This window comes from Xyrauchen texanus, chromosome 11 (genome assembly GCF_025860055.1).
Source record: "Xyrauchen texanus isolate HMW12.3.18 chromosome 11, RBS_HiC_50CHRs, whole genome shotgun sequence".
Lineage (NCBI taxonomy): Eukaryota > Metazoa > Chordata > Actinopteri > Cypriniformes > Catostomidae > Xyrauchen > Xyrauchen texanus.
In genome coordinates this window covers 30,902,349-30,917,183 of record NC_068286.1, presented here as the reverse complement: position 1 = coordinate 30,917,183, position 14,835 = coordinate 30,902,349, and the positions used below count along the sequence as shown (strand labels likewise).

General features: G+C 39.4%; 1 protein-coding gene across 1 annotated transcript in view; it reads left to right on the top strand.

The window, feature by feature from the left end:
* The first annotated feature begins 862 nt into the window (after positions 1-862).
* Positions 863-14,835, top strand: part of LOC127651703 (A disintegrin and metalloproteinase with thrombospondin motifs 5) — a 58,366-nt gene continuing 44,393 nt past the window's right edge. Inside the window, exon 1 of the mRNA XM_052137663.1 lies at positions 863-2,081. Within this exon, the coding sequence (XP_051993623.1) occupies positions 1,047-2,081 (1,035 nt within the window). The 5' untranslated portion in view covers positions 863-1,046. The remainder of the gene's footprint in view (positions 2,082-14,835) is intronic.

The window sequence follows — 14,835 nt, the reverse complement described above, 5'->3', positions numbered from 1 at the left end:
AATCAAACATTTTAGAGCATAATAGATGCATTCACACGAAGAGCAGTTTTGAGCATCATAATTGCGTTCAAACAAAACATTTTGGCCATTTAAAGCATGTCTGAACATTTGAATAAAATATTTTTGTTTCTTGTTCTTGTTTCAAGCATCGATGCGCCTTCAGACATTTAAATGGAACAAATCTCAGCATCATCGGCACCTTTCAATATACAAATCAGAAAAAAAAATTACATTATAGGGGTGTTTCAACATACAAATCAAACATTTTGGAGAATAGAGCAGTTTTGAGCATCATAGGTGTTCAAACAAAACATATTGGCCATTTGCACATCCGAATGTTTGAATAGAATTTTATTTTAGCATAATCTCTGTGTTCGAATGCAAGTAATAGTTTCAAGCCTCAAAGTGCGATCGAACTTTAGCATGTAACATTTTGGACCATAATAGGAACATTTTCAAAACAAATCAAACATTTTTGAGCATCATAGCCAAGTTCAAAAGTATAAATTTGACTGTACATTCTTTATGTTATGACTTAATCAAAACAAAGCAGACATAATTTAAGGTTTAATCCATCTTTGTATCACCTCCATTAGTGACTCGCTCTCTATGTATACAAATTTTAAGTGAGGAAACATTTCTGTGTGCACAATTTAAAAAAGTGCTGAGAGAGAGAGAGAGAGAGAGAGAGAGAGAGAGAGAGAGAGAGTTGGTTGAGTAAAAAGAGGAGGGCTGGTGTGTAGAGTGAACGCAAATGGGCTGGACTCTCTTAAGTGCATTTAAGAGGAAACATTGTGTTTTTGTTCTTCCAAGTTCACTTTAGTTTCTCCTCATCTCTTCTCGCACCTCTCATTCTGTTTTTATTTGCCTTCATTTATTTCCTAGCGTCTTCATACTTGGGTGTTTGGAACAAGTGAGAAGCGCACTGTTCTTCATCCCAGTTCTCCTAAATCTTGATTTTGGATTATAATGTCTCCAAAAGTTTTCCAGAGAGTGGCGCGTGACAGAAATACATCGGACTAAATTACATTTCTACAGCGAATGGCATGATGTTGCGGAATGCTTTGTTGTTTTGGCTTACATTATGTGCAATATATTACGCGTCAGTCTACTCTGGCTCTTCCATTGCGTTCAGCGCGTTCTCTCCACCTGCGAACGGGTCTCTCCGCACACCTGCCAACTTGACCGCCGGTCTCGTGCGGGATGTGGATCGGATATATTACGGCGGAGGAAAAGCCGGTTATCTTGTTTACATGGACGAGATGCGGTTTCAGTTGGATATGGAGCGGGATAAGTCGATTTTGTCTCGTCGCGTCAGTTCGAAAGTGCTCGAGAGAGATGACGCGCCGCCTCTGCACCGGGATTGCATTTACCGCGGCACTGTAAATTCGAACGCGGAATCTCTGGCGGTTTTTAATCTGTGTGGCGGGGGACTTGAGGGATTTTTCGCTGTCGATCACGCGCGCTACACCATCACGCCGCTCATTCGAGCGAGAGAACACGAGAATGACAAGCACATCGTCGAAGACGCTGACGCTACGCGCGCACTACACTATTATACCAGCGAGAGCTTCAGTTTCGAAGCGATGCCCTCGCGTCACAGCTGCGGCACACGTGACCGCAAACGGCGCAAACGCAAGCGGAATGTTAGAGGGAAATGGAAAAGCCTCCGTCAGGATTTTACTGAGTTGGATGAGAGTGCGCGCGGGAGGAGGTGGTGGGCTAAATTTACGAAGCCGGTCACGACGCGACGCAAGAGGTCCGTGTCTCGCGCTCGCCACGTTGAGTTGCTGCTAGTTGCGGACGATTCTATGACGAAGAAATACGGAAAGGACCTGCATCACTACCTGTTGACGCTCGCGTCCATCGCGTCCAAACTATACGGCCACGCCAGCATTGAAAACCCCATCCGTTTGTCGGTTGTGAAAGTCGCTTTTCTGACAGAAAAAGAGAAGGGGATTGACGTGTCCAAAAACGCCGCCGTGACGCTCAAGAGTTTCTGTAAATGGCAAAATCAGCAGAATCCGTTAGATGACGACCACCAGCATCATCACGACGCCGCCATCCTCTTCACCAGGCAGGTAAAAAACAGAAACATTGCGTGCTGACGCATGGGACGACCACATGCGTTTCACGCCACCGCCTTTGTGAACATTTAATTAAATACCTTAATAGTTTCAAACATTGTTCTGTGTTAATGGCATATTTTTGTGTAGAAATGTATAGTAGTCATGTAAAAACAATGGCAAGTGAATAAAGTAATCACTCAGTAGGCTGGCATATAATAAATTATAATGGTGTTACCATAGTTTTTGGACATGTACCAGACTGGTCACACAATGAAATCAGAATCAGTAGGTTGACATTTCTTTACAAAAAATAGGTCTGTGCTTACCGAAATTTAAAACACTGACCCCAGTGGCCAAAGTGGTAAGTGTTGTTTGGCATGCAGAATGTTCCATCCCAGCAAACATGCTGCATTGGGGCCCGTTTGGGGCCATTGCGGGCAGCCCACTGTGGGCCCAGATACCGGCGCGAAATGCGGGGCACGTGTGGGCACCACACTATGTGACCCAGGTGGGGCCCCAGTGGTACACCCCAAAGTGTGGGCTGACTGTGGGCAGGCCCACAGTAAGTAGAGTGGGCCCCCATTGGGGCCAGTTGTGGGCCCACAGCAAATCCCTTAGGGGCCCATGTGGGGCCACTGTGGGCAGCCTATTGTGGGCCCAAATACCGGTGTGAAATGTGGGGCACGCGTGGGCCCCACACTATGGGGTCCAGGTGGGGCCCTAGTGGGACAGCCCAAATTAGAGTGGGCCCTCATGTGGGCTGGATGTGGGCACACTGTGGGTGTAGGTGCAAAGTTTGAGCACACGGAGTGTGGGTACTTTACTTTATACAGAACAATTGCACTTGTTAAAGGTAGCAGCAATAAATCGAGGGTCATGTTTTTTTTAAATAATTTATTTACAGACATTAATAATAATTATAATTAATAATAATACATTGAGATTTATTTTTAACCAGCAATAAAAAAGCAATAGAGCAGTTTAAAACAGCAATAAACACACAAAAACAGAACCACAGAATATTTAAAACACATATGAAAGTAAATTAAAAACCAATCCCCTCAGTAGGTATTTCCCTCACTGCAGTTCTGGCCCTTCCTTGCCTTCCCCCATCTCTGTCCCTTGCATTACGGAGCCACGTTTTTATGGACGCTTCCACCTCGCATGCAGTGGCTTGGCTGCTTTTTGTCACAGCATCTAAGAGAGAAAGGATCAATTGAAATACAAATGTTAAAAACAAAATAAGGGTTGTTCAAGTACTGTTACGCCATTTCAACCTCCTTTGCACGCTGACGAGGATTACTGGCTACAGGAAACATGGAGACAGATCAAACATTGTTCATTTACTGTACATTTACACCTGACTACTGATTTTTCCTTCCCATTTATTAATTTTTTTAATTTTTATTCCTGTTATACGGGCTTATCACATATAAACATTATATACTGTACCTATAACTGCTTTGCAGACCAACATCTGCCCAAAGGCCATCTTCTGGCCAGAGCCCTTCCAGCACAGTTGCTGGGCAAGTGAGGTGGTCAGCATGCAGACCAGAATACTTCTGGTGTTGGAGGTTGGGCTTGTACCCCCAACTGTTGCCAGATACTTTGCCTAAATTAAAGCAGTAACACGTTAGTATATTCACAGTACAGCTATACTGAAACTGTAGTGAAAAATTACAAAACTTTATTTATTTAAATGCATTTATTAATTTAGCAGGCTTTTAAAGAGGTGTTAAATACCAAATATGTGTGTTAAGGAGTGACTCACTGAATCGTTCAAATTCAAACTCTTCGCACCACTCTATTGTCTGGAGACGCTAGGCTACAACCGCTTGGCTGTGATGCTATTTTGGAACTATTAAACAAAACATCTAATATTCGAGTTTTGGGGGCTCTTATTTTGGAAGACAACATCAGAATGTCCTGAAACATTGTAGTTCACACCTTGAGAAGGTGTCCTCCCCATCTGAGGTGAAATTGGTCTGTGGAAGCTAGGACTTTTATTTTTATGATTTTCTGAATGTATGGACAAAACAGGTAATATATGAGTTTTGGGGGGGCTCTTATTTTGGAAGACAACATCAGAATGTCCTGAAACATGTAGTTGACACCTTGAGAAGGTGTCCTCTCCATATGAGGTGAAACTGGTCTGTGGAAGCTAGGACTTTTATTTTTATGATTTTCTGAATGTGTAAACAAAACATCTAATATTCGAGATTTGGGGGGCTCTTATTTTGGAATAAAACATCAGAATGTCCTGAAACATTGTAGTTCACACCTTGAGAAGGTGTCCTCCCCACCTGAGGTGAAATTGGTCTGTGGAACCTAGGACTTTTATTTTTATGATTTTCTGAATGTATGGACAAAAAAGGTAATATATGAGTTTTGGGGGGGGTTCTTATTTTGAAATTCAATATATCATGCAGTGACAGGTTGTGAGGTGTGCTAAAATCTTTCTTTCTTTCGTTCTGTCTTTCTTTCTGACAGACAGACAGACAGAACAGACAGAATAAATGAATGCATGTGAAATTGCCTTAGCAGGAATTTAACCTGTTTTAGTTCTGACGGTCATACCGCAATAACCAGTGTATACGCCGGCACCACTGAAATATAGGTGCGGCCGCTCATTTCGAAGTGGCGGCTGGCTTGACCGCAGTAAATGTTTGGAGGTTTCACCATGACAACAACTCCTTGGTATTCAAAAATGACTGACATTTAATTTAGTGAAATTTGGAAATATGATATTTTCAATTTGACCAGATATTCTCCATTAGCGCAAATGCCCAAATGACGTCACACAGATATAACGACATTAATGGTTATTGACGGTGTAGACGGTAGCAAAACCCGTTTACGTGAACATAGAGTTGGTAAAAGGTAGTCCGTCAATTGATAATTAATTGGGTTTTATATAAAATATGAAGAGGGGTTATATTATTATTATTATTATTAATGTGTTTGAAACTGCAATAGCCTAAGAAAAACAAATTGTTCCCTCAGACCGCCTGTGTCCTTTTTTCATAATTCAAGATTTGATATACGTTTTCTTAATACTTTTAATTGTCATTGATATTTGTATTGGAGTTATAAGTTTTAAGTTATTTGAATACAATAGTTTAAAAAGTATTTTACCTCAGGAAACCTCTTTCTTCAGGATGTCTTCAGTACAGTCAGGATGTCCACAGATGGAGTCGTCGACGTGCTGTGCACTTGATTGCCGTTGATCAGAGCTTTTATACCGGCTTCCAGGTTCTTTCATGGGCCTTGCACGTAAGGTGTAAAGTTGTAAAGTATATTTTTATCATTTTTAAAAAAATGATTTATTATAATATTACAATATTAATGTATTTTATATATATATATATATATATATATATATAGCCTACCTTTTATGTCTACCTGGCGCAAGGAAAAATAAACAAAAAATTTAAATTAATGTATTTAAATTATCCAGCCTGCAAGTGTCTTGTGTTTTTTTAACTGCCATAATCCATGTTAATTCTTTAAATGGTAAACTCGTGGTGGTGCCCCCCTCCCTTTTTCTTATTGTGGAAGATATTACTATACTTGTATTTGTAAATTGTATTTGCTTCTTTGTCTCCCATAAACTAGGCTTTTAATATTAAGTTCTCATACTACATATGTAGGCCCATTCATGACAGCAGTCAAGGCTATTTTTGTCCTGTGACAAAGAGGTCAATTACCTAACATAAGTTTTACTAAACATGTATGAAGTTAAGATTTTATAAGAAGTCTTGTGCTCACCAAGGCTGCATTTATTTCATCAAACAGTAAAGTAAAAATTGTAAAATATTATTACAATTGATCAATGTTGAAAACTGTTTTTGCTGCTTAACATTTTTGTAGAAATGTGTACTTTTTTCAGTTTAATAAACAGCATTTATTAATTTTATTAAAGCATTTATTGAATAGAAATCTTTTGTAACTTTATAAATGTCTTCTGTCACTTTTGTTCAATTTAATGCATCCTTGATGAATAAAAATATTAATATCTGTCTTTTTAATCTTACCACATCATTGTTCCACAAAAATGTTAAGCAGCACAACTGAAATGTTTCTTGAGCATAATTGAGTTTATAATTGTATATTTTAATAACAACAGATACAATAACATTTATTTTAGTAAAATAATAATAATAAAAAAACATCATGGGAATTGATTTAATCTATTTTACAGCTTAATGATCATTGGATGGGACTATATCTCCCACCCAAAAAATTGTAGGCTATACCATATGAGATTAGTTGGGTTTGTGACAAAATCTGGCAACCAATTAAAAAACACCCACATAAAATATTTAACTTTTTAACAATTTTTTAACAAAAATTTTAACTATTTTTAACTATATGCTAAATGTGGGTTGCCCACAGTAAATCCTCATGTGGGTCCAAATGGGCAAAACTGCTATGGGCCCCTAATGGGCTAACCCACTGGGGGCCGTGTGGGTTTTCTGTGGGCAAACCCACTGTGGGTTGCCCACAGTAAATCCTCATGTGGGCCCAAATGGGCAAAATGACTATGGGCCCCGCATGGACTAACCCACTGGGGGCCTGTGTGGGTTTTCTGTAGGCAAGCCCACTGTGGGTTGCCCACAGTAAATCCTCATGTGGGCCCAAATGGGCAAAACGACTATGGGCCCCGCATGGACTAACCCACTGGGGGCCTGTGTGGGTTTTCTGTGGGCTTGCCCACAGAATGCCCACATGGGGCCCCAAAGGGTTTGCCCTTGCCCACACTGTCCCACAGAAAACCCACACTTACCCACAGTGGGCCCGCACTGGCATGTTTGCTGGGATGATTCAACTGTTTTCAGTTTCCGGTCTCCAGTGTTTTCACTCGTATCGGCGTGTATTCTTAGTGGGTAATGTAATGTTTTAAGGTATTACATTTGTATAAATTGTCAAAAATCATTCCGATACTTCATAGAGTCGAGATTACTTGTTTTTATATGTAGACAATGCCTCACCTGAATTATTCTGAGTTGTTTTGACAACCAACAACTGCACAAGTTGGGCCTGAAATTCATTTTTACCCCAAGTAACACTGAAATGGTTGTTATTCTCCTCTGGATTGCTCGCTTTCTCCCAATTTCCTACTACTTAGTAGGTCCTTGAGGTGGCACGGTTACTCACCTCAATCCGGGTGGTGGAGGAAAAGTTGCCTCCGCTTCTGAGACCATCAATCTGTGCATCTTATCATGTGGCTCATTGTGCATGACACCGCGGAGACTCCAAGCATGTGGAGGCCCCATGCGACACTACCCTTCCTAGCAACCAGGCAAATTTGGCTGGCGTCACTCAGCACGCCCTGGATTCGAACTCGTGACTCCAGGGGTGATAATCAATGTCAATACTCGCTGAGCTACCCAGGCCCCCGTTTGCAGTTTTTACTTGGCATCTCGAGACCAGAAATAGAAGACAGGCACTTAGAATCTTCATGGCGCTGTCCAGTGGTTGGTCAAGAAAACTGTGTATAGCTGCAGATCTCCAAATGGGAGCAGAATCTCCAAAATAGGGTGTGGTTTCTCCTTATCTTGTAATATTAGAGGTAAAAATTAAACATTTGAATAGTGCTCGCCACTATTTATGCGAGCACGATTATTTTCTGGTTTCAATGCATCTGAATTTGAGTCTCCCTCACTGCTGACGTGATGTGCTTCTGGTCACACCAAAGGGGAAGGTAAACACACTGGAGCTGACAAACATGTCTGATAGATGGAGGTTGTCAAGAAGTCTGCATAATATGGCAGATCCTAGGATACTGGAAGTATTGGACACAACATACTGACCTCCTGTGTGATCATGTTGCAGACTGAAGAAAAGTACTATGGTATTACTGTCTGATCCTATCTATGTATTATGGTTTCACCAAAGCTCAGTCCATGCACAGCAATGTGTATTCAGTTCAGCTGGATCCGATCAAGTGTCCGACTACTGTGGGAATTCCAGTCACTCTCCCTTCTCTTTCAGCATTGAACTGTAAAATTATTTCCTTTGCTCTTGTTTTTTTAGGCAGGAGCCTTCGGAGTGGCCCTCCCAGTCCCTTGACTAGTGTGTGTCTTCATAAAGTGTGTGATCCCTTGAGCTATCCGTGCACATTCCTTAAACAGGATGCTGTTTGAATGAGATGTTCAGATGGAGAGATTTAAGTGCTCAGCTCTCTTTTGCTCTCTTTGTGGAGCGCTGGTAGCTGTGAGGAAAATAAACACATCATCCATCCGAAAATCCTTCCATGCTTTAGACCACAGTCATTTACCCCCTTCCACAAAATACCACAGTAAATCACATAACGGCATGGCCCACGACAAGGCTTGTGGTATATGTAAGTCATGCAAGGTCTTGTGTGTGTGTGTGTGTGTGTGTGTGTGTGTGTTTGTTTGTGTGTGTGTTTGTGGGGGGGGGTGTGATTAACTAGGGTTGGGAATCGAGAGCTGGTTTCATTTTTAAAAGAAAAAATTTATAAATACTGGAGCCAAATGATTGTCATGATGCTTAGTTTTGTGGACAGTCCAATGTCTGATGTAGATAGAACTATATGCTTTAGAGTGGCCTTAAACTTTGCAGTTATCTTAACACTACTAGCAACATACTGCAGGCAGGTATGCAATTGCAGGTGTGAGCTTATTCAACACATCCATCACAAGCAAGCAGTCCCATTGTACATACTTTACATGCGTTCTTGTAAAACTTTGCCAGTAACAAACCTCAGTGCTCAAGGGCGCGATAGAGACATGTCGATATTTTAAAGGAATATTCTGGGTTCAGTATGTGTTAAGCTCAATCGATAGTATTTATGGCCAATCCAAGCGTGTTATGATTTTAGTGTGATAAAATCACTTCGGAACCTTTTCTGTTTAAAGTTATATTCAATTTTACAACTTAGATACCATGAAGACATAACACATTAAACCTTAGAATGACCGTAAATACTTTGATTTAAACAACTTTGCAACTCAAAAAATACGCAAGTTTAAACAGACTAATTAATGTGTGCTTTTATATAATTATAATCTTCACTTTTCTGCCCTCTAAAAATTGGTCCTATTCACTTCCATTGTAAGTGCCTCACTGTAACATTGATTTTTGCTTTTTCAAAATAAAAGGAGGCATGAGTCTAAAACAAAATATTTTTTGCTGTGATCAACAGCAAACATTTTCAACCCTGAAAATTCCTTTAACTAACATGCTTGCTTAACAAGATTCTCTTCACAATGTTGCTCTACCATGACAGTATTTGATCTGAAGAAAACGTCTCGGGTTACATGTGTAACCCTTGTTCCCTGAAAAAAGCGGAACGAGATGCTGCGTTGCTAAGCGCTACGGGGAACAACCCTAGTTGTGACTGAGCTGAATAATGTGTGTAACACGTCAATGAACATTGACCGGAATTTATAGCCTCGGCTGATGTAATCATTAGATGCACCTGCGGCCAGGCTATAAATGGATACGTCACCACATTCATTATTCAGCTCGGTCACAACTAGGGTTGTTCCCCGTAGCGCTTAGCAGCGCAGCATCATAGTGAAGCTTTTTGTAAAGGGAACTGAATGTTGAAGTAATTTCCACTATAGTGCCCCTTGTGGCGTTGCTGAGAATGCAACACATCCTTACATTGTGTTATGAATAGAGCACATCAGTGCACATCTTGGTTCCAGAAGTATTTTCCCATTCATTTTTTCCATAGGGATTAAACAAAATCATTCATAACCAGCTCAGAGTTGAGTCTTTTTTGGTCCTGACAGTGTACTTGAATGTCTTTAATGAGGGAATGAACATAATCCCTTCAAGCATTGCAAATGACGTACAGTAATCAAATTTAAAATGCTGGAAAAATATAAAACTATTTATTTTGTTGATTGTAAGTATAGAAAAAAATATATTTAAATTGTTTTGCAATGTATTCATAAAATACAAATATATAAGTAGTATGAGTGTGTAGGGAGAACAACTTTATTATGTCATTCACAGTGCGTCATGGGAGAGGGTGGTCACTGCAAATCTCTTTTGGCGTGCTTTGCAGCGATTCTCTGATTGATGGATCTTTCTCTTTAGGATCAGGGGTAGGGTAGTTCTTCACCAGGAATTCTGCTATTAAACCCAATTTTTTTTTTTTTAAGTTGAAATAACATTGACTGATGGATTTGTAAGCCCGTTTATCGGTCCAATGGTGGTCTCCAATAATACGGGTGATGGTCTCTGCGCGCTACTGTCTTTCTTGTTATGCAACACAACAAGATTAAATGAAATACATTTTCTCTTATGTATTACCTCGTTATTTCATCTGACTCCATAAATGAAAAAGGTTTTAATGATATCTGAGCATCATTAAAAGTGAGCGAATGTTTGAATATTCTTTTTAACTCCTTTAATTATATTTTACCCGTTCAGATTAGGAAACTATGTCGCTTTGAGGTCCTTGCATGTTTTTCTCTACACTGTGGGTCTCACAATCACAAGCGGCTAGTATTGGATCATCAAACAGAGGTAATTGCTATATACCTCAGATCGGTCACATTCACGTTCACACAATCAAAGATACTTCAGTATAGCCCCCATGGAATTGCATACACTTGAATTTAACTTACGTTTTCTTCAGTAGAGGTCACGGCCACTATTACATATGTAAGTTGACCAACATAACTTCACTTGTAATAGCTTTGGATTGGCCATGCGTGGTTCCCCACGTACACTTATCTGGAGAAACGTCAAATTAAAACAGAGGTAAGACACACCCGAATTTAGATTGGTCAAGCAGCATTTGCTGTTCTAAACGGAAATTCCCTTTTTGTCTTTGCAAACCAAGTACACTTGAATTGATGCCAAATATTAGTCGTCACTAATCTGACGCAGACTTGCGGTAACATACGAATTGTTTAATCTGTTTGGGGAAAACAATGTCAGAGTCAGTCAGAATAAAATCAGTGTTGACAATTTATTGACCAGGTAACATAATAAATTCATCAATTCCAATTAGACAGTGATAAGTCAAATTTAGACATTTTATCAAAACCTAAGAAATTCGAATTGCAATTACCTGATATAAATTACACACAGTAAACTGTGTTTGATCGTCTGACTACAGAGAACACTGAGCTCTGGGCCAGCCCTCCTTAAATATCCAGACAGAATACACATTGTGTACCAAATGGTATTATCCTTTGAGTTCCTGGTGTTAAACCTTCAAGGAGGGGATAGACCTCCAGAATTATTTAGTATTTGGCAAAGACCTTATAACTTTGTTGTCATTAAGTTTTACAAACCTGGGTATAAGAACACTATACCAGACGCACTGAGACATTTTAAATGATACCAAACATGTTACACTATTTACATTATTTGTATACATCAGATATAGACTTTTGTTACATACAGATCTTAGGTGATTCTGAGCTGAAGGGGAATGGATGAGGAGGAGAGAATGGGACAGATGTGGAAGGGCAACAATGAGGTGTGAATTTGCAGTCTTCGCTCAGTGGGGTGTGGTGCCTCAGGAAGAGTTGCTAATTGTGAGAAAGTTATATGTTGATTTTATCAAAGATCATACATTTGCTCTTTGCCTTTGAATGCAAACACATTGGCACCCTGCCTTACAGATTCAAGAGAAGCATATACTATTGATTAAAAAACCTCTGAGCTCAAAGTAGGCCTGTCTTTAAAGTTTTATAGGTTAATGTAAAAAATCTGTTAAAATTAACTGGAACATTTTGGAACCCAACAACACACAAGAAAGTTTTGATAGCTAAAAGCATTGCATTTAAATACTTGTTTAGAGCTATATATTATTTATTAATTAACATTCATATTTTGAGTACACAGACGGTTTGGTGCCAGCAGCCTCTTCCCGCTGGCGGTATGGAGCCCTAAAACATCTGGTGGTGTGGTTTGTGTTTTTAAGAGTGTGTGAATGTGTGTGGTTGTAAATTACACCATGTCAACATGCCGTGATGGGCAGCAGAAGCTCACAGACACCCACTGAGAGAGCTGCAACTGTGGCCAACCCAAATCACAAAGGATGAAAGAACTCAAGCATTATTTCCTCTCTGCTGTTGCTCAGTTTTCCTGAAAATCCTTGTCCTCATGACTGAGCCTGATTTTATGTGTTTCTTGAGATGTTAAATGAAATGCACGGGGGCCTGGGTAGCTCAGCGAGTAAAGACACTGACTACTTGGTGGGGCTCGTGGTGAGTTGTGCGTGGATGCTGTGGTGAATGCCGTGAAGCCTCCACACACGCTATGTCTCCGTGGTAACCCACTCAACAAGCCATGTGATATGATGCACATGTTGACATCTCAGAAGTGGATGCAACTGGGATTCCTCCTCCACCACCCAGATTGAGACGAGTCACTACGCCACCAAGAGGACTTAGAGCATTCCAAATTGGGGAGAAAAAAGAAAGAAAAATGAGAATAAGATAAAAAAAGATAAAAAGAATTATTTACTCACCCTCATTAGCTTTTGTGTCCATTTAAAACATGATTAAATTATTAAATGTTTCTACTTTTTTAAAACATTAATTTTCAACTAGAATGTTATTTTTGTCAACTAAAATTATAGGACGTTTGAGTTAGTAAAATTGGCTGAGCAGAAGTCCGGTGGCACTCCATACTTGACTTTTGTTTGATTTGACAATTTTCATTACACATACAAAGTGGTAGCAGTCTGCTAAATAGGACCAAAACCATGCTAATGCAAGTCCACTAATGCCAACATAATTCTCCATCCTATTCAAGAGAATGTTGTAATCTATCATGTCGAAGGCAGCACTAAGATCTAAAAGCACTAGAAGAGAAATGCAGCCATGATCAGATGATAAGAGCAAGTTATTTGTAACTCTTATAAGTGCAGTCTGTGATGGGGCCTAAATCCTGACTAAAATTGTTCATATATTCCATTTCTTTGTTGAAATGAATATAGTTGTGAGGACTCTAACTTTTCTAGTATTTTAGATTTTCTAGAATGTTCGATTTTCGATTTGAAATCGGTCTGTAATTAGCCAATTCTCTAGGATCAAGCTGTGGCTTCTTAATAAGCGGTTTGATAACGGCCATTTGAAAGTTTCTTGGGACATGTCGTAAGGACAGCGAGGAGTTAATAATATTAAGAAGAGGTTCTGAGATTACTGGGAATACCTCTTTTAAGAGCTTAGTTGGGGTTGGATATAACATACATGTTGTGGCTTTTGATTTTTGAGTTTTGTTTGCTCTTCATGACCTATGACAGTGAAGGAATGAAGTTGATTGTTAGCAAAATTATGAGACACTGTTTTCTGAGGTGCTGTAACAGTTGATTGCATAGTTCCAATTTTATTTCTGAGTATTTAAATTTTATCAGTAAAGAAATTCATGAAGTCAGTAATGATACCATTGTAATACCATTGTGCTGGTACAGAATATCTGGTTCAGTCGAAGCTTTATTCCTAACCAATCTAGTCACAGTATTGAATAAACACCTAGGATTGTTGTGGTTTGTACCTACATACACTATCATTCCATGCACCGCAAAATACCTCTAATTTTGTATTCTTCCTATTGCGCTCCATTTTCCGAGCTGCTCTCTTGAGAGCGTTAGTGTGATCATTGAACTACGGTGCAAGGCTTTTTTTATTTAATTATCTTTAAGGGAGGGTGGGGGGCGCACACTATCAAGAGTGCTAGAGAAGACTGTATTTATATTTTCTGTTATTTCATTAAGTTCTTCTAGACATTTTGGCTTACTGAGTATGTGAGTCAATTCTGAAAGTTTATTAGTGAAGCTATCTTTAGTGGTTGAAAGAATAGCTCTACCTGAACAGTAGCGTGTTGTAGATTGCGTGACATAAGCTGATCGCAACCAACAAGAGATTAGGTAATGATCTGAGATGTCATCGCTCTGCAGATTAATTTCTATAGTATCAACATCTACTTCACATGACAGCATTAAATCTAGCGTATGATTATGGCAATGAGTTGGCAAAAACAGTTGAGAATATCTATGAATGCTAATCCCAATGTGTAATTTTCATTATCTTTGTGAATGTTGAATTCACCAACAATTAAAGGAAACCAGAGTGAGGCCTGGGTGATCTATATACTGAAGCAAGGGCAAAAGACGACATAGATTATTTATTTATGTCTGACGGTGTCATTATTAGTTAGTTCAAAAGACTTAAACTTATATCCTGTCCTCTGAATAACACCAAAAATGTAATTGTAAATTGTAGCAATACCTCCTCCTACTTCAGATGAGGCTCATATTTATAACAATAACCTGGGAAGTAGATTCATTTAAACTAATATATGCATCTGGTTTAAGCCGGGTTTCAGTCAAACCATGATATGTAATAATTTCATTTACATTTAGTGCGTTGGTAGAAAGAGATCTAATATTTAGTAGCCCTACCTTTTATATGATGTTTATCTTATCTTATTTTATTTTTTTCCAAGTTTGACCTTAATCAAATTATTTCTAAATTATTTAGTGAGAGTTTTGTGTTTGGTAGTTCGGAGAACAGACATAGTCTCTAAATGATATCTAGGTGATACAGTCTCTATGTGTTGTAGTTTATGTGACCTATGTGACATCTCAAGGCAGCTAACAGATGTTCAGATTAAACAGTTTGTCTGCTTGCTGACCTGGGCCCCAGTTAGTCAAATACTATCATTATCAAGACTATGAGCCAAATGAATAGAGAGGAGAGCGGCACCTTCCCTGGAGGGATGGAGTCCATCTCTATTTAGCAGGTCAGGTCTACCCCAAAAATTC